Source organism: Saccostrea echinata, unplaced genomic scaffold, assembly GCF_033153115.1.
Source record: "Saccostrea echinata isolate AGI-Se365-2 ecotype Australia unplaced genomic scaffold, CSIRO_AGI_Sech_v1 ptg000002l, whole genome shotgun sequence".
Classification (NCBI taxonomy): Eukaryota; Metazoa; Mollusca; class Bivalvia; order Ostreida; family Ostreidae; genus Saccostrea; species Saccostrea echinata.
The window spans coordinates 6389902-6416569 of record NW_026889751.1 but is presented as its reverse complement, the minus strand read 5'-3'; the positions used below and the strand labels follow the sequence as shown (position 1 = coordinate 6416569).

At 32.3% G+C, this 26668-nt stretch overlaps 3 protein-coding genes across 3 annotated transcripts; 1 reads left to right on the top strand and 2 right to left on the bottom strand.

Moving 5' to 3' along the window:
* Positions 1–4320: 4320 nt before the first annotated feature.
* LOC133203883 (complement C1q-like protein 4) lies at positions 4321–5145 on the bottom strand. Its single transcript, XM_061339682.1, has 2 exons — positions 4836–5145; positions 4321–4733 (listed from the first exon to the last, which is right to left on the bottom strand). Exons 1-2 carry the CDS (start codon positions 5143–5145, stop codon positions 4321–4323), a joined length of 723 nt encoding a protein of 240 aa, XP_061195666.1.
* Positions 5146–7517: 2372 nt separating this feature from the next.
* LOC133206161 (pre-mRNA-splicing factor RBM22-like) lies at positions 7518–15626 on the bottom strand. The gene is made up of 9 exons (XM_061342091.1): positions 15565–15626; positions 12101–12154; positions 11602–11764; positions 11134–11234; positions 10696–10868; positions 10179–10379; positions 9648–9895; positions 9284–9442; positions 7518–7674 (listed from the first exon to the last, which is right to left on the bottom strand). The coding sequence occupies exons 1-9, from the start codon at positions 15616–15618 to the stop codon at positions 7520–7522; spliced, it is 1308 nt and encodes a 435-aa protein (XP_061198075.1). The 5' UTR covers positions 15619–15626; the 3' UTR covers positions 7518–7519.
* A 320-nt stretch (positions 15627–15946) lies between these two features.
* Positions 15947–26600, top strand: LOC133206150 (WD repeat domain phosphoinositide-interacting protein 4-like). Its single transcript, XM_061342085.1, has 12 exons — positions 15947–16004; positions 16122–16178; positions 16709–16783; positions 18660–18764; positions 18940–19027; positions 20120–20214; positions 20783–20856; positions 21099–21221; positions 21965–22050; positions 22956–23057; positions 24740–24858; positions 26184–26600. Exons 2-12 carry the CDS (start codon positions 16136–16138, stop codon positions 26288–26290), a joined length of 1017 nt encoding a protein of 338 aa, XP_061198069.1. The 5' UTR covers positions 15947–16004; positions 16122–16135; the 3' UTR covers positions 26291–26600.
* The last annotated feature ends 68 nt before the right edge of the window (positions 26601–26668 follow it).

The window sequence follows — 26668 nt, the reverse complement described above, 5'->3', positions numbered from 1 at the left end:
ATGATTGAAAATGCTCACAAAAATGTCTCTGAATTCTCAAAGTAATGTGAATTTACCTACGGTAATTCTTCAAATTTCTTCATTAATCATATTATATAGAAAACATGAGTAAATCTTGAATAAATTTTCAGGAAATGCGAATAAAGACATCTACTATGCATTTTCTAATTGGAAATTGATCAACAAAAACATTTTAGGATAAAAAATATATATATATAGGTATCCAGGCATTTGAAGAAAATTGGATAATTTTTATACTTAATTATACAGTACTTTAGTTTCTTCTGTGTACTTCAATTATTTTATAATGCATAGTTTATAAAGTGTTTCCTATCATTGCAAAACACCATAAATCGTTTCTAATTTCATATCATGCTAATTAGCACTGGTATCTAAGGCTAAATTAAAGGAAAAGTCGATTTCTTTAAATCTGTATTTTTAACACACCTTTATAAGGTAAAAATATCAACGTTTTAAAAGACTGTTTCTAAAACTTCAAAGAACCTTGAATCACATTGAGATGCATAAAATGAAAATTATTGCATGAAAAGATTTCATATTTAAGCTTCATTTTGAGACTTTTTGATTTAAATAATAAATTAAAGAGTTATTCTTCCTGGCTGAGGATCAGATATCCTTAATATGAATTTTAGAAACTTATGAATATGTCAATTGTTCAGGAAAAAAAACACGGAACAACAAACAACACATCCATCCATGATATGGGTGATTCATTCACTTTGTCACTATATCTCCAGACTGATCGGAGACAACCTGTTGTCTACAGCCCGGAAGAAGACGAGTAACTGTAACATGTGTTGTAAAGCCTACATAGCCTCGCTTAACCGAGATGATCCATTTCAGTCCCAAGACGCTACGACCTTTGACAGTTAGCGTGATATGTCAATGCACCATCTTGAAAATTTGAATCATGCTTAATTTGATCGATTAAAAAAGATAATGTAAGTGTCTATTATCTGGTCAATGAAGAAGGAGATTGATGAATAGGGATGCCCGGGGTGTCATACAATCATTTACCTTATTCTCAACATGAAGGTTGGATGCTATTTAGGGTTAAATATCCCCATAATTTCTGTCTAATAATTTCTCACTAGAAAACTTTTATTTTCAATTTCAGAACTCGTTATGCTTAATAAGTGACTGGTAATGTTAAAAATATACCAATGCGTACAAAAAATGGTTTGGGTTCTCTTTTACAATCCCCCCCCCCCCCGGCCCTAAAAGTTGAATTTGATATCTACAAAACACGAATACTTGTGGACAGAATTCCCCCTTTCCCCCGAATATTCAACCCCAAGGTTTGTTGGATCTTTTTCATAAATAATTTTTATTACACTTATCATGGAAAAAAAACCCTTTAATATCGTACCATACAAAACATCACAGTGCGGTAAATACTCCGTCATAGGATTGTAGGACGAACCAGTTGCAGTATTGGTGATGACTTCATCAAATATTACATTGTGATGTTTACCGGGAGAGGTCTCGGTTGCGCTCAGATATGCATAAAAGGCGATTACGTTTGTTAATTGATGCAATTATTATATAGATGTTTCATAAAATTGATCTACGAACTAAGTATTTGATATATAAATGCATATAGCAAATGCAGTTTTGTATGAAAAAAAAAATCAGAAAGTTTGATGTCCATCTTTATGAAGAACTAAATATGGCATAATTTTTATTTGAAAACCTGAAAGAGTTCGAAACAACAGATAGAAGTCATTGTAGTCCGATAGTATTTTATCAGACTGCTTTATATTATTTCGTATTATTGGACTCGTGTACATTTTTGGAAATGAGACTAAATGAATGATTTGATAAACATTATACAGTAATTTATAAACAGTACATATTATAATACTTCCTTACATGTAGAAACGTTACCAGTTAGGATTTTTGTCGTTGCCTTCGGGAACATCTTGTGGATTGAATGAACTAGCTATATTTCGTTTGTCCGTCTTTAAATGGTTCTATTCTATCTGATTAGATTAATTATCACTAGAATTCCCATTTCAGTTAATATCGATATCTCAGGTTCATGTTTTTGGTTAATGGTTTGATTTTCAACCCCGAAAAGATTATATCTCTCTCAAACGCTTCAGAGTTCCCTGTGTTGAATCTATAGTGAAAATGCATTATTTCTTTGAAAATATTCTGCTCTGCTCCTAAACAAACAGAGTACAAAGTTGTAAGAAGCAAGGGTATTTTTACGACAATTGTGAAATTCTTGATCACTTGTTGTGTTCTTGTGCTGGACAGGGCTCTGATAATTTGCGTTCTTCTGATAGAAGTTATTCCCGTTTGCTATTCACCTATGATAATTAATCACTGTATATAATGTCATTGAAAGGTCAATTGTATAAGAGAATTATTCAAGAATTTTTATCCATCCTTCTGTCCTTCCGTCACACTTTGTGTTTAGCTCAGTTTCAAAGAAACTAATTAAGATATTTTTCTCATGCAAGCTATTTTTATCAAACCATGTATGCCGATACATACTTTTGAGAACTATTCAACCTCATCAACATTTTTTACCTTGACCTTTCTTTTGATCTTGTCTTCACTTTTCTAAAACTTGTGTCTAGCTCATTTTCAAAGAAACTATTGAAGATATTTTTATCAAACTTCATATGCTGGTGCATGTACATATTGATGTGAGCTATTCAACTGCATCAACATTTTTGACCTCGACCTTTCCTTTGATCTTGACCTCATTTTCTTAAATTAGTGAGTAATTGAATTTTGAAAGAAACTTAATAAATTTTTATCAAGCCTTAAATGCTTATACATATTGATGAGAGTTGTTCAATTACATCAATATTTAAAAAAAAATTAATTAACCTTTCCTTTGACCTTATTTTTTCTTAAATAAGTGTTAAGCTCAGTTTCATAGAAACTTTTCAAGAAATTTTTACGAAACCGAATATACTGATACATATTGGTGAGAGCTGTTCAACTGCATCAACATTTTTGACCTTGAGCTTTCCTTTGACATTGACTTCAAATTTGTGTGAAGTTAAATTTCAAAGAAAGTACTAGTATTCAAGATATTTTTATCAAACTTCATATGCTTATACATATTGATGAGAGCTATTCAATTGCATCAACACGTTAACGTTTTACCTTGACTTCTCCTTTGACTTTGTCAACCTTCCCTTTGACCTATATTTTCTGAAATTTGTGTGTATGTCAGTTTCAAAGAAACTATTCTTATAGATAATTTTGTATAAGCTAATGCACTGATACATTATTTGGTGAGAAATTATCAACGGTGTCCATTTTTTTTTTTACCTTGTCCTTCCCAGTGACTTTTGAATTTACTATTTATTGTGAATAAAACTCAGTGTTAAAGAAACTATTCAAGATATTTTCATCAAACTTTATGCATTTATACAAATTTTCATGTTTCATTAAGGAATGAATTTAATAGCTACCCAATTTATACTGCATAACCTGGGATGGGACAGTTTACGCTTTATAAACCGCAAAGCAGTTTATAAAAAAAAAAATTCTATCATTAAGTGTAGAAAAGAAGACAATGTCTCCTTCAAAAATGTAAGCAACACAGGTTATACGATATATACTAATTTTCTTTATCCAATCAAATAACGCGTTACAACCAAAATTAATTTATTCACTAATGAACCTTGGGCGGGACATTCATGTCCTATGGAAATATTTATAGTTATAATATATATTACAAAAAGTACTTTCCTTGTTTTTATGGTCACATAGATTTGTAAATAATAAATAAATGAGACAAATGCCTTATCTTTTTATGTATTAAATATTCTTCAAAGACCAAGAGAAGCCAGTGTGAGAGGGATTGAGATGGGTTAAAAAAAAGTGCTATAGCACAATTGTTTTGTATAGTTTACATGATGATAATGACAAATGGAGGTTAGTACAGGCAAGAAGATAGATTTACTGTAAGAATTGTTACTGTGTACTAGACTAATTATTTTGTTGATCCCTGATCGCCCTCTTTCTTTTGCTCCTGTGCAACATTGCTTCATCTCTCATTTTATTCCCTTTTAGTTGTACTTCTAGGGTCCTTTGCAGTGTTGTATTATATTCAGGTGACCGTTAAGGCCCTTGGACCTCTCGTCTGAAATTTTGCAAAAAAACTTTTGGACATGAATTTCTTAAAAGACTCCTATTGACTTTAAGGCCAAAAGTTGAAAGGTAAAGGTTGATCATTATACTTTCTCCATCTGCCAAACTTTTTCCAGTTCTTCCACCCTTTTCTTTTTCCTTAAGCGGGGAACACAAATTCTCTAAAATAACTTGTTTACTTTAGATTAAAAGCCATCCACAAAATGACGATTGGTATGAACTCGGATAGCTGTTAATGTTTCCTGAAATAGACAATGTCTGGTGTGTCCTTATGTAGACGATATCACCCTGACTGATTTCCACCACCAAAGTTCCGCTAGAGCTGTGGTCCTCACTCACACTTCGACTATCTGAGAGCCTTCCGCCCTTACTTGCGGAGTTTACCATCAGTTCCGAAGCAATAAGCCCATGAAACTGGCTGTATAAGTTCCAACTGAACACATAAACGCCGTTTGTTGGAGCGGTAAATACTCCATCATGATGATTATACGAGGAGCCAACATTGGTTATGACGGTATTAAATATTACTGTATGATGTTTACCAGGATTAGGCTCATTTGCGCTCATATACGCATAAAATGCTACTACATGCGCTGAAATAAAAATTAAATGATAATGGATTATCATATTATAAAAATGAAGACAAACATTTCATGCATTATACACTGTTTTATCAGTAGTACATCAATCATTACCTGAGGGGACAGCCCCGCCCCCGGTAAGGATTCTCTTCTTTTGACTTCTAGGAACATCACTGTAGTCCTTTAGGGTTTGAAAAATCACAGTTTGTTTAGTCTTTTCAGTTGATGTTTTGCGATACCCTCCCTCCGATATTGAATCAATATCAACATTTTCAGTCAACGTTTTTAGTTTTAAGTCCAAGATTATCTTTTTCAAACGGTTTATTGTTTTCTCTAATTTGCCTTGTCTGTAGTCCGATCGTCTTATCTTTGCTTCTAGGGCCGATATTTTAGGTGTCAGTTCTGCGCGGTCTTTGTTCGCCATTGCTTCTAAAGTAGCAATTTTTTGGTCTTGCTCGTTTATTTTTCTCAGTAGATCTTGAGGGGAAAGTCGGAAACACCTTCATCCATTGGTCTTGAACAGGATACTTCAACTACTAACAAAATACAACAGAAACACCCAACAAACACTGAATAAAACATATTGTTGAATGTTACATGTACAAGTAAAATGCCGGTTCTTGCCTGTCTGATAAGAAACTTACACAGTAAAGATAAGTCATAAACAAGGAGTGTTGGTTTGGCAATACATTTTTGAAAATAAATTAAGCAATTTACTTTTACAAAACTGTTCTTGTACATTTTCGAAAAAAAAAAAAATAATTGTCATGTTTAGTAATGTTTATTTGGTAGTTCAAGGAGGGGGGGGGGTGTCATGACACCATGACAGAGTATAAACGAATATAGCTTCAGAATTAATCAATATAAATGTAAACAAAAAGGTGTAAAGAAAAGGTTATGTAGATCGAAACAACCCTGACACTATACACTTTTGGCGTGACATGTCTTAGTAATATTCCACAGTTACCTGCAGATGGTGTTTGTATCTCCCAAACTTCGATAATCATGAGCATGCTGTGAATTTGATCAATTTTTAAACGAGGCAGGCTACTGATAAATAAGTTAATGTTACAGGTATTACAACAAACTCGTTCTTCGGTCTTAATGTCCTGTTTGCAAATACAACCTATCACTGGGTCTTATTTTGATTGACATATTTTATACTAATTGTTAGGCCATTGTTTTAAACTAAAATACACAGGCGTATTGGTTTATTCCGTCAATCTGATCAATACATAGGGCTCATGGTAGGTGTGACCGGTGACCGGGGATGTTTACTCCTCCTGGGGACATGATCCCACCTCTGGAACTTCCAAGGGTCTGTGTTTTATGCCCTGTTCACAGATTTTTCTTTATTTGTTTATTTATATTGGTGTTTTTTTAATTTTTTTTTTTTAGATCGATCACTGTTTGTTATAATTTTATCCTCACCTTTTTCAAATAGTGTCAAAATCATTGAGGGGGCACAACTATAAATTAGCTTTGTTTACTATAGTAAGGTATATACTAGTAATATTATTTGGGTCGACCCCCCCCCCCCCCGTGCCTGCGTAAACCAAAAAATGTCATCGGACGTTATTTTTGAGAGGGCACAACAGTAAATTAACTTTATTTTTATTGTATAGTATATACTGTCAAAATTATTGAGGAGGTTTGTTGTCTGTAGTGAAGTATCTACTATAAAATTATTTGGGACGACCCTACCCCCCTGGCACCAACAGGCCTATGTTGGCATAGACCCTCCTTTCTTGTGTATTCAAGAGAAATTTTATTACGAGATTGAAGATGCCAAATATGATATCATGCTCAACTCAAGTAAATGGGGAGGAAGCGTCCACTGATCTCTGTGTTATTTATCTGTCCATGCTGTAAATCAGTGCATTTGTAATGTCATGAAAATTAGCCACATTTTTTATATGTTGATGTGTCTTGATTGTACTCATGTGTGAAAAGTTAAAATCAGACTAAGGGTTAAAGCATTTTGAAAAATTTTCAGATGGACAGATGCACAGAAAAACATATAGTACATGTAGGTGGATGAACACCTTACAAAATACTTCAGCTTCTTAAATGTTTTCTGACGAGACAGAAATGTGTTTTGTACTTGTAACATAGAGAAATGCAGGATTTGGAAACATTAGTGAAAAGAATTATCACTCTGGTTTACTTTGTCAAGCAGTATTGAAATCAGATTAAAATAAAGGATAAGTTGCCTTTTGAAAAATTTCACATAAAATTTGACATTGCTCATCGAAATCAAAAACTGATAAAGACAACCAACCCCCAACCCCTCAACACCTCCCCCCCCCCCCCCCAAAAAAAATAATCCTGGATCTATGTACCAGGTTTTATTGAGATCAGTCCGAAAGCTGTAATATGAGCAGTACTTTGAACATTTGTTTACAGTGAGATACCTTACCATCGCATTAGCTCAACTGCTCTTTGACCAGTAGAGTTACATTGTAAATATTGGAACAATCCTATAGGATATTTAAACAGTAAAATAAAAGAATTGTCATGATTTATTCTGTTTTGTTCACATGTTTTCAAGTTCAAGCATTAAATATATTTCTGGAAATAATGGAAACAATATCAACATTTCATATGCAAGCCTGATTTACTATTCTTTAATACAATATGCCTTGCTGACTTGCACAGTTTTATTGCAGTGTTTCCTTTTTTTGTCCATCTAAAGACTAAAAATCACAGGGTGTCTCTCCTGATGCATTTATTATTACAATAAATCTTTCCATAACACATGTGATTTTTTTTTGTTCCATCTAAAATTCTTCCCATTCTCAGGTTGTCTTTCCTGCTGAAGGTATGGCTCCCATCCTTGTAGGATCCTGTGATGGGTAATGAACAGCTACAGAGGTCACAGGGGTCATTCTTGGCGGACCTGGAGGGGGTCTAAGGGGCATCATTCCCGGGGGAGGAGGAGGAAGTCTCACACCTGAAAGTTAAGGAGCTAAAGTTAGAGAACTCATTTATACTTACAATGACAGACAGGTACATGTATATATAATAGTAAGTGAATTATGAATCATATTAACAGCCTTATCAATAACAAATCCTGTCTTGATAAATATGATGACTGAACATTACTAGTTTTTCTTAAAAGGTAATTGTTAATAAGTAAATATGTACAGGTAACTCTTGATATCTAGAACTGAAGTCCACAGGACCGAAGAAAAACTTTGAGATATCAAGAGTTTTTAAGAGTTTGGAATTCTCAGTTGGCGGGTTTTAAAATTAGTCTAACCAGATATTATGATTTCATTCATTTCCAGTACTCATCTACAACAGGTGCTTTAAAACTGATACGCCTGTTTATTTTTCAGGTGAATAAAACTGAATAAGCAAAAAAAATGTATATAATTGTCATTATATTTATTTATTTTATTTTAGCCAAACATCATATTACGTAGTCATTAAATAAAAACTGCATTTTTCAGCGTTGTAGCACAGACTACTTCTAATCTGTTAATATCAAGTATCAAACATAGTTCTGTAAGTAATAGTTCTACAATAGTCGTCATATTGACATTGATGCTATTATGCATAGTTTCTGCAATTTTATTTTTTATTTAGCTTTTGCACTGACTCAAGATAAGTGTCTCATCTCAATCAATTTCTACTTTTCACCATGTCTCCAAATTATTGTGAGACTGTCGATGTTAATTATTTTAAGAGTAGACAGGCAACAATATGATTTATTACCAATCAACTATCACCCTGCTGTACAAGTGTCCCCTGAATAAAAAGCCCATTCCTTGGGTTGCTCGTTTAAACCTGTCCAGGTAAAGGTGTCAATTATGTAAAGACTTGCGTACACATAGCCACTTTGAGGTATCAAGGATAAATAGCAATGGATTATGCATGGTGGGAATGCATTTTGAATTCATGGGATCAAGGGTTTCAAGTAAGGGTGAAACGATACACCTCCTTCACGGTTCGATACGTATTGTATAATTTTGTCTCGGTACGGTTATTTTCGATACATTTTGATAGAAGGAAACAAATTCAACCTTGTTTTATGCTTTCTTTTACTAAATCTAGTACCTTTATTTACAAATTTTTATTAGCAAATTGACTAGAAGAAATTGATTAGAATTATTTGACTGTCGAAAACTATTTTACAGACTATCAGTCATCAAAAATTTACGTTTTCTATAATTATTTATACTGAGTAACGTGTTTTACCTTAAGACAAACCCGACTGAATAACAATCCCGACCGAAAAATAAACCGAACCGAAAATTAGAGATTTTGCACCGCGTATCAAACTGAGAAAAAATACCACAGTGAATCGATACCTCTGTGAACCATTTCACTCCTAGTTTCAAGAGACTGAGAGTTTGAGAGATCAAGAGTAAATTTGTTAAGTTATACAGGGAAAACATCGGGACTGGAGATTCACTTTGAGAGATCAAGAACTTCGAGAGATCAAAGTTTGAGCCATCAAGAGCTACCTGTACATTAATTTTTAATTTTTGTGGTTTCATAAAAATCTAACAATCTAAATGCCATATAAAGTGAGTCTATGAGCAATCATTACACACCTGGAGGAGGAGGTCCTCTCACCATTCCATAGGGCATCATTGGAGGTCCCCTAGGTGGTAGACCAAGAGGTGGCGGTCTGAGTGGCATGCCCATGGGTGGAGGTGGATTACTGAGATTAAAGAAATTGTTGGCAATCTCTTCAGGAGGTGCTGGCAATGCTGTAAGATCAAAAATGGCAAGTAATGAAAATATCTATCAGACAGTAAATATTGGATGTTACTCAACATCGCATATCCAACACATATAAACTATCAGGTACATTTATTTTTGTAAATATGTACATATTAAATGTCTCTAAAACAATTTACCTGCAAACATATTTCTATTTATCTGAATTCAAAATGCATCAAAAAACTGTTTTACCTCCTGGAAGACCAGGTACAGGCTCGAGATCATTATCATCTTCTTCCCCGTCTTTCTTTAATGCCAGTTGTTGTCCCTGAGATCTGCCCCATTTGATGGTCAGGCGACGCCCACCAACAATTAGTTTATTGAAGGACTTCTCAGCGGCTGCCTCTGCTGCAGTTCTTGTTGTAAACTGTACAAATGCACACTGTTGCTTTGCAACAACATTGATCATACGAATCTCCCCAAACTGGTAAAAGTGATCCCTGTAAAGCAATCATCAAAGAAAAATTTGAAACAGTGATTATTTAGAAGTTCATTTTTATCAGTTTATACAATATGAGCAAGATCAAGAGTACACTTTGGATTTTCTGAGCTCTAAAATAGGTAAGCCTCAATGGATATAGAACACTAAAATACCATCTCATCCATCTGAACAACAATTTTAGTTTCTAAAACAATTTCGCATAACTCAGAATCTTTTCACAAAGACATTGAAAATTTATTTTCTTATACTTCAATTTAATGAAATCATTTGAAAATAGCCACCTCAGTTCCTTTTCCCCAATATTCTCCCCTAGATTTCCAATATATAGAGTTGTGATAGTTTTATCCTCTGGTAGAGTCAGTTTAGGCATGTCTGTGTATCGCTGTAGCAGTTTGTCAGCCACTGGATCATTACTGCCGTAGAATCTGTCCTTGATGTTCTGATCTGCTAAAGGATCATCAGGGTCTGTTGGTTTTTCGTGTCTGCAAAATGGAGAAAATCATAAGAAAAATCTTTTTTGGCAAATTTCTTACTTTTATATATGAAATTAAAAACGAGCATATTAGAATTAAGAAATTAAATCATTTAATAAGTCCAATGATAAATAATTCTCTGAGTGTGAACTGAAAATTAGTTAGAAAATTAATTAAACAGATGGCCAAAATATTTAAACATACTGTACATTTACACATTTCATAAGCAAAATTAATCAAAAAAAAAAAAGTACCCAATTTTTTCCACATTTAAATCCTGCATCATTAAACTTCATGCAGAACAGATTTCAAGATTGATCCCCACCTGTACGGACATTCCTCTCCTCTTTTACATTCTCCCTTGACCCAGAAGGAACAGATGTGTGGGCGGTTCCTCTTGTAGTAGGGGGTGGTCCTGGCTAACTTTAGTAACATATCACTAGGAGCCATGGCCTTGCCTAATGCCCCACCAGGTGTTGTCCCATCATTATTTGCAATCTAAAAAGTGTTTTCAGAGAGCTCATCAGTTTATTATTACTATGCATACTTGGGAGAATTCATCAATGTAAATTAGTGAACAGTACAATGCTTCTTTTAATAGATATCATAATTTGAGATGTCATAACACACGGTGCAATGTTTATCAAAATATATTAATAAACAAAAAATTGTTAATGACTTCACATTCCACAAACACTCTACTGGTATTCCCTTTGTATTTTATGAACTGCTGTTGTAATCGGGATAGAACTTTGTTACATACTTCTCTCTCCATGTTCTGTGTGTAATATTCTTTGTTGACATCAGACTTTGGCATACTGTCTTGAACTTTAAGAGCAGCATCTCGTACTTGAACAGGCAACCCTGGTAATCAAAGTCATTTGTTGTGAATTAAGAGGATATATTGCACTTTAAAATATCAGAATCAAATTGTATTTATTTTTTTTTCTTAATAAACACTTGTTTTGACTATGTGCAAGAAAACTTCCAAATAAGTACCTGATTATTCGTACTATAACTCTCCAAAATAGAAAAACCTATCAATATTGCCAATTATTGTCATTACTTTAAAGCATTTATTAAAGATGTACATTATGTATATCAGAATCTGTAGCATTCAAATCAATTATTTCCATTCCTCTTGAATATTTTATTTCAAATAACTAAATTCTACAGTCTTGACAAATTTCATTCAGATTTTATGAAAACATTTTTTTACTTGTATACTCACCATATTCCAGATCTAGTAAACAAGTCTGACACACATTCTTAAGCTTAGAGCAGGTCTGACACACCTCTGTCTTTTTAAACCTCATTCGTGCCCCTGGACACCACCTAAATACAGTGAATGGACGGGCACAGATTTTGCACTCTTTTCCATATTTCTCTTTCATCTGTAAAGGTAGAAATCAAAGTTGATATGAACCAAAAACATAAATAATGAATGTTCATAAATGTTCATCATTTACCAAACATGTACACATGTATAAGGATCATAAACAATGATTTATGAATTTACAAAAAAAGTTGATAACATTAATTAATATGCAAAGGGTTTTTACTTAAAATTCAACAAGAATTTAAAGAGTACTTTCAATAATATTATACTGAACGGACATGACAGTTTGAACACTTTTAAATAATTCAACTCAATAAAAAGGAATGGATAAAATTCTTCCATATTCCAGGGTTTCTTGACTTGTATGTACACCGAGTCTTCTGATACTTACCATCCTGATGTAAGGATTATCTCCAAGACAAGTTTGACATAAAATTGGGAATTCCTACAAATAAATACATACATTTTTATTTCAAACAGAGTTTACTGTGCTTATTTCATAACTAATAAGATATCATTTCCAACAGGTCTGGCACAATCTCTTGATTTAGCTTTATACCTTAATGTAACAGGAAAGGAGAAAATGTATGGCTGGATCGGGAATCGAACCGGGGACCCCTGCATCACTAGTCAGGTGCTCTACTGACTGAGCTACCCAGGCCAACATCCATGGCCCAAACCATTACATTAAATTAGCTATATAGCTTGATTTATCTATTCAAAATAGTAGATTAAACATTCTTCATTAAAACTAGCACTGTTCAAGCTTCGATTTGGTAATGCAACTTACATACAACGTCATGTGACATCAGAGTCTAGATCGACATACCAAATGTCACGTGCAGTTTGAAGAGACGGATGTAATCATGGTAATAGGTATCTGCGCTCACCCTAACAGTCACATCGTCAACATATTAGTTTTAAAAGTTTTGAGGCTATATATAGCAAATTGATTTGTGGCCACACAGATATGTCTTGAATGAAATTATAAGAGGTCATGTGTGACCAACGGGATAACTGATTTGTAATAATTCAGCAGAATGTGAAGTAGCTTATTCAAGCTATAAAGCTTACGCCATTTTCACAGTATTTGTGCTAATTGTGTTGCACTTGGACCAAAAAATAAAAAGTCAAACAGCACATTATTGACATGTTTTCTAGAAAGTACAATATCTATGCAAATGAGTCCCAAATTTTTTTTATATAAGCATTCTTACGAAAAAAGTTATGCGAAGTCAAATTTTGGGCGAGACCTTGTGTTGCGGACACTACATTACACCTGTTATGTCTAAAATAAAATATTAAAGATATTTATTTATTCCAAACTTCTTGCAGGTTTTGATTATGTACCTAATTGCAGTGAAATAAAAGAAAAATCTTATGGTTCTCTTTGAAAACAAAAATTTTATTCACATTAATGACTTGCTAATTTTTTTGCCTAATTTATCTCCCTTCCTTAAGTTTATCTACTTTTACAATCACACATAAGACCTATATAATTATCATGTGAAAATTAAATTGAATACTTCTAAATTTCAAATACATTTGTCATAACACCCTGGATATCTTCGTTTGTATCTTGTCTAGCTTTGAAAATGCATAGAATTTTTGTTGCGGACACTACAAGTAACCATAAGAATAATCTTTTGTCATTTTTATAAAAATAATTGTTGATAAATGTTCATTTCTAGGCTGAATTATATACCACCGGATCAACTCTTGAAAATGTATCATATAAAAAGATGCAGAATGTGGTTTATTGAGATGAAAATAACCACATAACAAGGACCATTAATTATTTCTTGATGTATAATTGTTTTGCAGTTTTAAAAAATGTCTATGATTTTACTTATTTTAATATAATTAAAGAAGTTATAACAAATAGTTTTATAGATAAATTCAATGAATTAAAGAATTTACTGAGGCATCCATAATTTTTTTTCAGTATTGAAATTGTTGCGGACACTACAATATATTGAATATTGCTATATGACACCATACTTGGTTTGAATGGAGTAAACTGAAAATCTTAATCTCTAACTAGTTCTATATGTACAGTAAATGGTGTTATATTATAGGGAAATAAAAAAGGCTAGTCAAAAATGGCTACCCGGCCTGGAAAGTAAAACCCATATATATACCAGTAAGTTTGAAGTGTTATCTTGTACAAAAATCACCATTTGTTATCTTAATCCAGTTAACTAATTGTATTATCAAAGGAGCAAAATATGAGAGAAGTGTTTTACATTTCAAAAATATTTAATGAAATAAAAAGTGAAAATAATAAATGAATGTGGTATATAGTTATTACTGTAGTGTCCGCAACACAACTGTATTAATTAGAACTAGACTTATTAATTAACAATTAACATCTTGATATATTCTTTAGTTTCCACTTATTCAGTTTTAAATACCACATGAAAATTAACTTTCAATATATAACATAAGACTGACAATTGAAAGATTTTGAATATTATGTATAAACAAGTCGTTATGGGTGTTATTCAAAGTATGAAGTTATAGTTCCACTAAGTTTTGTAACCTTACAAATTTGTATTGAATATTTGGACAATTATAGTGATGATCAATTGAAATCATGTTACATTTTTTTGAAGAAACTGTGAATTTAAAAAGCTGTTGCGGACTCTACAGCGTTGCGGACTCTACAAAACACAATATATTTGCCAGAATTCCAAGCAACACTGAGCTAAAGTCTGATATTTTTTGGTAGATACATTAGTAGCTGTACTGGCCTCTTACATGTAAAATAAAAGAAATATAATTCATAATGCATTCCAGAATAAGTACATGTTGCGGACACTACAGAATTTTGGGACATTTTGATGCCAGTAAGAAGAAAATGTGTCATTTCCTTAAGTTTCGAAGAATCCACTCAAACTTTTCTCTATTGTTTCATTTATCATTTAACTCTAATTTTAAAATGAACCTAAAGTAAGAGTAATGCATTAACATATATTTTTTTAAACTGCAAGTTCAAACAGTAGAATTTTATTAAATTTCATAACGTATCTGCATTTTCACATATTTAAACATTATTTCGCTAATATTTTGTTGATTTACATACAGTAAACTGCATATAAAAGAGGGATAATTTCACAATGATTTGACATCTATAACTAAGAGTTTTTATTGTAAATCTCCTGAAACAAAAACTGGAAAACAAAGCCATTTTTCAGCTGCAACAGCATAACGCAAAATATACCCCATATTTTAGGTAGTAAATCTTTAATATTTTTATTGTCTAGAACATGGGAGTGTTATATATCATTTAACTTGTTAGGGGTACCATTTTGTCATAATTTGGTCATAATTGTTAAGGGTTTAATCATATATTTTGATGCAGAGTGCATCATAACATAAGTGAGTATGAAAAAACACAAATACTGTGAAAATGGCGTTATTCAAGACATTCTGCTAGAACTGTCTAGAGTATGTTAACATGAGAGAAATTTTGAAAATGTGATGAGTATTTCAACCTTGATGTATGATATTACAGAGATAATTAATTCAATATACTATATAGATTTGTTTTATATGAACCCAGGGGGAAAATTATGAAAACCTGTTTAAAATAAATCACACTTTACAATCACAGGGGCATAAATGTTTATTTTTTAAATAATTTAAGCGATTATCAAATTTATTAAAACAGTTAATTTTTTTATGAATTGAATGAATCGTAACGCACAAATGGAGAGGTGTACCAAAATTATTGTTGCTCTTCTTACACTTCAATTAGATTATTCTATAACCAAACTTTGAAATAAACATATAGTTTACACAAAAAAGAGAAGGGATTTAAGGAAATAAATGATAACTAAAGGTTAATATTACCGCATCTTCCCAATTTTGTCGATTGTACGTGTTTGCACCTTTCGAAGTCGCCATTTTAAGTCTTGAAAGGAAATTTTTAGAAAACGAAAAGGTGACGAAATTTTCCACTACGAATTATATTTTATATTTTCTAACATATTCCTTAAAAACATCTTTTTGAGATAGAAATTTTCATATAATATTTAAAACTGTGTTAAAGAATTTATTTAAATAAATCTTGTTTCATATTTCGTTTTGAGGACGATTTTACAGATTATTACGCAATTTACGAAGTCATGTAAGCGTTTGAAATATTACAACTTAAAGGCAAGGAGGTAAGTATTCCGAAAACAACAACTTTCACTTCATTGTCAACAGAAAATGAGAAATTGAGAAAATGTTTCCCTAAAAAGACTGAATATCTGATGATATCTGATACCGACAGTGTCATTAGTATCAAGGTAAATATCGTATTGAGTAACCTATGATTTTCAATGGAACATCAGACTGATCAGTGCTTCTGGTTTCTTTTTTCAAAAGTTTTTTAAAGCATTTACGCTATTTATCTTTCATTTCAGGAAAAAATCGAGGAATGTCAAGGGGGGTGATTTCCCTAAGATTCAACCAAGATCATGGTAAAGTTTAAACATGAAAATAGGCTTCTAGTACTGTAGAAGTTTTATGTGGGGAGATAAACTACAGTCACTGTCAATTGGGTTTTTTAAAATCTAAATATGTTTCATGGTGCAACCATTGAGATAAACGCAGTTGTACCATCAACATCCTTTACAAAGCTTATATGTACACTTTTGAATTTGATCCGCCTCATTAAACTGCAAAAGATGCAGTCTAGATTTTGACATACAGCCAACTTTCCAGAGTTAGGCAGGATTCTCCCATTTTTACCCTGCTACGAAGTTCGATCCCCCTTCCCATAGGCATAGACATCTATTTTTGTCCAGCAGTTACATATAGTTAATTAAGATATAGTTCACAATAAATTCCAAGTAAAAGAACTGCAAATATTCAATATAGTATTTACCCCAGAATATTGGGATATGATAAAGATTCCAAAATGCAAGAAATTTGCCTGATCTGTTGAAAGAATATTTTATCACCGCCTTACACTTCCAAGTCACTTGATTATTTTTTTTTTCTTTCACAGGTTGTTTCACATGTGCAACAGAAACAGGACTGAAGATGTACAATGTAGAACCACTGACACAAAAGCTTACACTAGGTAATCGGTGATTTTTTGACACCCAATTTAGGTCCGAATATCGGCCCTTTCCCCTTTCAAAATTACCGATTTTTTTTTCCAATTTCAGTTGTATTTTTTCCCAAAGCAAAACCGTTGTTGTTTTTGTTATATTGAATTTTTTACATATGACTTATCTAAAAATGGAACGCTATTGTTCTCGGTCATTCAGACTCTTAAAGTAATAAGGGACAGCAGATTACTTTGTGCATTTACAAGACCTAGAAAAACACATGGATCATGTCAAACTTGTTGTGTTTTACATCATAAGAAAGTGTAAGATGCATGTGAACCGGTGAAACATAGCTCTACTTGTAAATCCAAGTACTAGTACCAGTGTTTGAAATAACCGTGCACCCGACCATCCAAGACGCACAAATTTTGCAGCAGGTGAATAAATTTGCACGTATAACTATTGACGCCTGGCTGGACGTGTTAAAATTTTCGATAATAAAAATTTATATATTTGATAATTTTTTTTCATATCAACTAATAGTATCAGTAGCAAAGTGTTACAAGCAAAGAGGAAGAATTCATCAGTCTATAGATTCTGGTTTGAAGTTATGGTGACCTGGTTCAAGTCACATAATCGTTAAAAACAAATATATAAAAGACAATTATTTTCTTGGGCTAGTAGATCTTTGGCAGGGCTGGCAACTTTTACTATGTCTGGCGAACTTTGCAGTGAGTTTCAAACACTGCTAGTACTTAGTTCTACAACAAGCATCCCTGATTCCTGGAAAATCAATCTTTTCTACATCCGGCAGATGCAACTAGTATTGCAGAGAAATTGCAGCAATATGATAAGAGTAATTTAGAAAGCTTTAATACATGTAATTTGTTTGAAAAATAAATGATATGTCGTAAATTATGTTAAATTATTCTATCTTCAATGGCTATTATGAGTAGGATTTTCCTAAAAAAAAAAAAAATTTAAAAATTTAAATATAGGTTGGGTGCAATTAATGGTAACTTTCAAAGATTGAAAAAAAAGTTAAAAATTTAGAACTGTGTCTGATTTGTTATTTTGTAGCAAATAAATTGAATAAATGATGTTACGTTCACTTATATCATGTATATATTTGATTTTACCTGTCAGTTGAGGTTAAATTATAATCTTATTGATTTTTCCCAATTTGACACAAATGTCGATGATTTTTCCCAATTGTAAAGGCCCATGTCCCTTTTAAAAAATGTAGAAAAATCACTGGTTATGTGTGTAGGACTGAAGATTCATAATGTAGAACTACTGACACAAAAGCTTACACTAGTTAATGTGTGTAGAACTGAAGGTTTATAATGTAGAACCACAGACACAAAAAGCTTACACTAGGTAATGTGTATAGTGCTGGTATTTTGATAGCAATTTTGCAATGAATTCTGAAGAATCTTGGGGTATATGATGCTAGAATTAAAGACTAAAGACTTATTTAGTATTAGATCCATGTATATGTATCTCCTTGTGTCAACATGACCAGTGCTGTGGCATATGATATTTGCCTTTTGGGAGAATGAACAATAAACCATATACAAATACATGTACATGTAAAATATAGAAATTTTGATGTACTTGTATCTCGACACATTTCTCTACTGAATAGCTAAATTGAGTGAAAAGCTAAATAAATTTTGATTTTATTATCTTTAGTTTCAGCAACCCTAAAAGAAGTCACATATTTTATTAATTATTATATATAATCCTTGACTAAAAAATTAACACCAATATTTTTTTTTTTTTAAAAATCTGAAATACCATACAATTTATCAAGTTAGTTTATACCATTTAAAGAAATCATTAAATAAAGACATTCATATTTGTTGGAAAATTCTTTTGCGATAGAATGTATTTTGTTCACAGGACAAGATGTGGTGGGGAGTATTGCTTGTGCAGAAATGTTGTTTCGCTCCAATATTGTAGCCATGGTTGGAGGGGGATCCTCACCTAGATATGATGAAAAAGCTGGTAATTATGCTTCTATCACTGACTCCTTACATCTTCTGTCTGGTCAGTTTCAGATTAGAAGAACAAACAAGCTTTTTAAAAGATCTTTTTTCAGCACCTCCTTTTAAACTGCAGAATATATTTTGATAGCAGTAACTAATCAGCTTATAAAATCTTTTTAAATATTATTTTACAGCTCTGATTTGGGATGACACTGCAAAGAAGGTTGTCATGGATGTTTCCTTCAACCAACCAGTTGTGTCAATAAAACTCAAGTATGACAGGTCAGAAGAATTATATTATATATATTATAAATTATATATTATATATTTTTTATAGCTGTTGTTAAGTTACACATACATGTACACTTTTCCATGGTCAGTATTTTGATGAGATTTTTATCCTTTCCTCATGTTTTATGACCTCCAGTTATCAATCACCTCATAAATACACATGTAAATAATATTAAATCAGTGCAATTTAATTTTAAGCTATATATTAATTTTAATTCTTCTAAATTTTGTGAATTCACATCATTGCAGAAAATTAAAAAAAGAAAACCATTAAAAAAAATAAGTTCTTTATTTATTGTGCATATGTTCATGTACACAATGCTAGATTTTTCTCCAATGATGATATAAAAAATATGAAAAGAAATATAAAAGTGGCAAATATAGTTCTTTGTATATAAAAATAGGTACCTGTATTGTGTTTTCCTATCCATGCCTCTTTGTTAACATGTATGCAGACAAACAGTTATTTCAATCAGTGCATGTGCAACAAGAATTGTCAAGAAATTTTGTGTTGCTTCAGTGTTTACATAGTTTGGTAGGACAATAGCTGCCAAATGTGATTTTGGGCTGCAGAGAATTGATAATTAGTAAATTGGAGGGGTACTGAGGTCAGTATTCTCATCTCATAACTGTTATCATCTCTTAATTATTGTCAGTTCGTAATGGTACGTCTAAGGAGTGAAGGATAAAGGCATACACATCCTCTAGACAAAAATCATTGAATAAGAATAAGAATATTTCAGTTCATTTAAATTTTAAAAAAAGTAATATTCAAGATCCAAATTTCTTTTTAAAAGTGACTGATTAAACATTATAAAAGTAGAAGTTTTCCATTCAAGAGTAAGTTAAAATTCATTCAGATTTAATTTACTTTTATACCTTGTTGATATATTCTTACAACAAATGTTTTTGTGAATGCAGAGCATGGGCAAAATTACTAAAAATTCATCAGCAATAAATTTCCAAATTACAGTATTGAAGAAGTACTTTTTGATATCTTTTAATTCTTATTGTATTAAATGTCTATATATTAAATGTATAAATATTAAATGGAACCTCTAGTCATGTTTGTTTTATTTTCAGGTTGATTGTTGTTCTTAGAAATCAAATCTATGTGTTCAGTTTTCCAAATAACCCTACAATGTTGCACTCCTTTGACACAAGGGATAATCCAAAAGGTAGATAACTCTTCTGATTTCAAGTTTTATTTATAAAACACATATAAGGGCATGGATCACGCCTGGTACAATTATGGTGGAATCAGGATGGAAAGTATAAAATGAATATGATAGACTTTTGATATTGAAAAAATTTATAGTGAAAAGGAGAACTTTTAGAGTAAACATACTGAAAAATAATCATGCAAGTATTTGATACATTCAGTTGAGGTACATGTATTAAAGAAAAAATGCAGCAGATATGTGAAACAGGTAATGGTATGAAATTAAAAAAAATATATGGTACTGTACAGGGATTATTTATGCTGGGGGTATAGTGTTATTGATATACATGTACACACATTATGAGTGTGTGTAAAAGTATGGTCATTAATTTTATGACTAACAATGCATGTCTCTAGAACTTGGATATTTTTTCTAAGTGTAAATTTCCCCTATTCATGAATACCCACCCTTTTCATTATTATCATGAAAATGTCATTACAATAACTTAATATGATTTTTGATGCAATAAATGAATTTAAAACAAATTTTTATTTCACACCATTTTTCTCCTGGACTTATATAGGTCTGTGTGATGTCTCTCCCTTTGGACAAGTGATGGCTTTCCCAGGTCAAAAATGTGGCAGTGTTCAGATTGCTGTAAGATCTTCTAAAGGAATTCTTTAATTGCTGTAACAATATTTACAAAAATCAAACCCACAATAAAATATTGTGAAACTATTAATGTAAAATCAGTTTGGAAGTTTTTTCTACTAGTTACCGTACATACACCACTGTCCTGTGCTTCTTGTATACCCATGCAACTCCTTATGAACCTTTAGACTTGTGAACCTTGAGATTGAGTGCTATTCAATATTAATTGTTGCCTCTTTGATTGACAGGATCTTGAGACCACACAGCCTGGACAGTCCACATCTCCTGTAACAGTTAGTGCCCACCAGGGGGAGATAGCATGCCTCACTCTAAATCAGCAGGGGACACTACTGGCTACTGCCTCCAAGAAAGTAATGCTGTAAAAAACATAAAGCATATAAACAGAAAGCACGGTTTAACATAATCTTACCGTGTCAGATAAAGTAAAGTAGAAAGTAACAGAGATCCAGAATCTGTGAACAAATATATTTATATAAAACAATGCTGTATCTAGGCAAAAATGGACCACTCCTTGTTTGTTATGAATTATGGAATTTCGAAATATTTGGGAAATCACTTGATGTACCTATATATGTGTGTATACAGTCACTTGATGTATACATGTATGTCTGTACGCAAAAACTGGTATTAAAAGAGAATACAAAGAAGTTTACATCATGGCTAGAAGGATGAAAACTACTTTGTTTTGTCTTTTATCATAATACCAGGTTTTGCATATACATGTATCTGATATAATTTCATTTACTGTCATCATTATTATTGGCGGTGGACCAATATTCATGGACTTTGTGGTCCCTCTTTCCCTTGAATTTGCATCCCCAATGAATGATAACTTTGTCAATGTATCGGTTTATTGAATCTTCTGTATACACAAACATATATATGAATAAGTCACAAAATTTTGTCCCCATGAACCAGAAAAGGTTTGGTTGCCCACTGCCCAGGAACATTGACTCTAATAAATTAAGATGATTTCACAGTCCCAATTTACAGATTTGGTTATAGAAATACATTTACCAGTTAATTAGTGGAATTTATCAACTTTTTTTACGTTGACTTCTTTTACTAAATGAATATTACATTATAATTATAGGGAACATTGATTCGAGTGTTTGACACATCAACAAAGAAGCTAGTTGTGGAACTGCGGAGGGGAGCTGACCCAGCTACTTTATACTGGTCAGTGGAAACAAAACTAGGTTATGAAAAACTTCCAGCTACTGTAGAAATTCGTCCAATACTCTGTTATAGATGTCTTAATTGTGCAAAGTATGTAAAGAAGGCTGAAAGTGACGTGTCACAGGTCATGACCTTGACCATGATTTATTCACAAAATTCAAATCATTACAGGGTTCGACACTAACCTTAGTCCGTTAGTCTCAGACTAATACATTTTCATTCGGACTAATAAAATATGTGGCTAATTAGTCCGAACGGACCAATAAAAATTTCTGAAAAACAATATGAATAAATTACCAATGTCCGATTCTCGACAACTTTTACTGGAAAATTGGTATTTTTAGATTTCTAGCTTTTGGCGGGTAGTCACACAATGCTGGGTCAATTCAGCGCTTAATTTTTCGACTGATCGATTTGAAGTATAAGGTTTTAGCGATCATGATTTAGTATGACACTTTTAAGAAAGACGTTGGACGTTTTGGATGTAATGTAAAGACCAAAAAAAAAAAAAAAAAAAAAAAAAAAAAAAAACGGAGACCGGGAATACGATCGTACTTGCTGATTGCAAAATTCAATGAATCTGTGGAATAATATATTTCACGTAAATACTTTGTTTATTTCAAAAAATAATACGTATTTTAATTGTCACGTTAAATTAATGTTAAAAAGCATTGATGTTTCTTTTTTTTTGACGGACTAATAAAATCACGTGCGGACTAGTAAAAGTAATGAAGCACTAGTCCGGCTGGACTAAAGCCTTAAAAAGATAGTGTCGAACCCTGCATTATAAATCTAATAAAAAGCCTGGGAGATTTTACCTCTTCAATTTGATGAAAAAGTTTCTAGTTTGTTATTGAGGTTTTACCTATATTTTCTGAACCTTACTTCAGTTCTTATTTTTACAGTATATCGTTCAGTCATGATTCTTCATTCTTGTGTGCCTCCAGTGATAAAGGGACCATTCATATCTTTGCTGTAAAAGATACAAGTCTGAACAGGCGATCAACGTAAGTATCTGAAAAAATATCACACCTGGCAATAATTTTCTTCATGGGAAAGATTAGGGATGTCAAAATATTTACTTTCCTTATTCGATTATTCGATTGCATTATTCAAACGATAGTCAAATATTCAAAACATTTCCTGAAATTAAAATTTTATTTCAAACTTTACTGGTACATGGCGTATTTATAACTCAAAAACCTTTTTTATACTTAAATCTATTTAAAAAGTAACATCAAAAATCATGCGATGTAACACGTGAATAGCATGATTATGTGAAATAAATTTAGAAACCTAATTCTCCAAAATACATGATTTCCCCTTCAGTCGTATTCATACATTCGGTCTGAACATGCAGTCAGTTTTTATTTTAGTAAGCATTAAAAAATTGCCAGCCGATATTTTTATTACCTTTTAATGAAATAAATTGGGGGGGGGGGTGTTAATCTCACACTTTCCACAAGTCAAGTTCCTGTGAAATTTTGAAAACATGAGCAATCTCAAAATAACAAAAGATGATTGGTACAGGGTACAAGATCAAGTCCAATTAATAATTTTTCAAACAAGGCCCAATATATTGGTGGGTAATTTATTACAAAAACAAGACAGGCAGTTACTGACAAATAATTCTCCAGTAGTGAAGCACTTATAATTACTGTACTTTCTATACAGTATACATACAATTAAGTGCATTGAAGTGGTAAAATTTTTCATTTGAGTAGAACATTTGGGTCTTTCTTATCGAACATCAATTGTTATATAGTGGCACGCCCATTCTTTAGAAACGAGAAAGAAACGTTCGTCGCTTTGCTTTTAAGACACCCAACTCTCTGCAACTAGCAACATGAGTTTTGCTGAAATGGAGATTTTATGAAGTTAGAAGAGAGAGTTAGAGACTTCCGGCTTCTGTAAAATAATGTATTGCAACGAATGTGTACATAATTATAAATTTATCCTGTTTATTGAAGTTATCAATGTACCGGTCGAACACGTGTTTACTTGATGTTTATGTAGACTGCCAATCTGAATGGCTATTGTAGTTATTGAATATCTGTTCTACAGGTATTCAAATGAACCATTTAACCATTTTTTTTCCCTTTCTGAAGAAATGGCATGTCATTATGTGACAATCAACATTCAAAAGAAAGCTCTAAACGTTCCATTCAAATTGAAAATTTTACCACTTCAATGTGATTCATTGTACATGTACATGTATATGGAAAATCAACCTTTTTTTGTTGAGGAAAATTATCTCATCGACTGTCTCTGAGTAAAATCAGTTTCTCAATTTTGTGATGAGAATGCCATCTCATTCTCACTCTTTCATTGCATTTATTTAATTGTAATAATATTGGAATGTCGTTTCATTATTTGATCATTGGTCCATTAGCATTGATTAGACTGATAGTCAAATAGTCTACTATTCGTTGACATCCCTAGAAAAGATAAAATTGTAAAGTCAAATTTTTTTGGAATAAACAATGCTAAAGTAAGCAACATCCACCAGATCTATTCTACTTCATTGGATTAATTTACATTCATCATTTTGAATTTCTAAAGGCTTTTCAAAATTATTATATGATCATCAGATGCAGTTCCCCATTCAATAGTTACTTGTCCATTTTTAATGAGAAAACAATTTTATGCCCTCTCATGCCTTACACTTGTCATCATTTTGATTTGACAGGTTTAAAACAATGGGATTTCTAGGAACATATGTGGAGTCCCAATGGGGCCTGGCCAGTTTTACTGTGGCTGCAGAGTGTGCATGTATTTGTGCCTTTGGCCCAGGACATTCTGTAATAGGTAACAGCTTATTATCTAAGTTTTCATGCCCTCCCTTTCCGTCTGTCATTCTGTTATTCCAACATTGTCATTCAGACATACATGTAGTTAGTTTTATATACTTTTTATGCTGTGCTTGCAAATAATGAGATGGGGTTTTTTTTGGTATGTGTCTTCATATTGATGGCTTAAAGAACAAACTCAAGTTTCATGTTAATTGACCTGGCAATTTTCACAAGAGTTACTGCCCTAAGACTTTGAAAATTTCTTAATCTAGATATTTTCTTCTTCTTCTCTGAAACATTGGCTATACCAGTTTCAACAAATTTTGCTGTTTAGCATAAATACTAAATAAATTTATGAGTGAAGTTAGCAAAAAAATTTGATTTCATTGCTACCCTCCCATTTTCTGGCTGGGTCTAAAACCGTCAAAATTTATACATTATGTACAGTGTATGTATATATGAAAATAAAATAAACCAGAGGTCCATGGGCCAAAATGCTCACCTGGGTCATTACGGCCATGCTGTTCTTTATCAGCAGATTTGTACCCAATATAGTCCTTTGTAAAACTTTGATCACCTACTCTGGCCCCACCCTACCCAATAGGGTCATGATTTGAATAAGCTTGAATCTACACTACCTGAGGATGCTCCATATTACTATGACTAGACATGCCTTTGCTGTTCTTGAGAAGAAGATTTTAAAGATTGTTATTCCTATTTAAAACTTGAATGAATGTCAATTGTGGCCCACCCTATCCATGGGGTCATGATTTGAATTATCTTGCATCTATGCTGTATAATGAAGCTTTCACATAGTTCTGGCCCAGGGGTTCATGAGAAGATTTTTAAAGACTTTCCCTACATACACTGTATATATATTCTTATGTAAATCTTTGATTGCCCATTTTGAACCCACCCTGCCCCCGGGGGGTCATGATTTGAACAAACATATATCTACACCATGTAAAATGAAGCTTTCAAACAAGTTTCATTTTTTCTGGCCCAGTAGTTCTTGAGAAGTTTATTGAAAAATGCCATTAATTTTTCATGAATTCTCAATTGAAAGAGGGTGTGACACTTCATCTGAATAAACTTGAATCCCCTTCACTCAAGGATGCTTTTTAGTAAGTCTACTTGAAATTGGCCCAGAACATGTAGTTCTTGAAAAGAAGATGAAAATGTGAAAAGTTTACAACGATGACAGACAACAAATTTCAGAAAAGCTCTCTTGAGCCTTTGGCTCGAGTGAGCTGAAAACACAACACAACAGGTAAAACATGAAACTCTGCAGATGTTTTTCTAATTTCAAAACAATTCAAAATTCCATTGTATGATTTTCAGCTGTGTGTGTAGATGGGACTTTTCACAAGTATGTGTTCACAACTGATGGAAACTGCAACAGAGAAGCCTATGATGTGTATCTAGACATTGGAGATGATTTTGAATGAACAACGGATTTAAGGGATAAAATACCATATATTTTCACATGTACATATTATGGACGTTGATGGTATAATATACTCATTTCATTATCTCATTTCTTTCTTCAAAGACTATCATAATTTTTGTCTAGTCACACAATAAAAAAGGATTTGTGATGTTTCCTCTTCCTTCAGCATTTGTATTTTGCATATTACAAAAAATGCAGCAAATGAGTGTACAGTGTTGATCATTGTTACTTCAATTTAGATCAAAGTTGAAACTCTTTGTGTATACATGTACATGTACTGTATAAATAGATGACACCATTTTATCATATTACAAAGATACATGCAATAATGTACCATGTGTCTTTTTTAACTTGATAATAACCACAAAGTTAGATA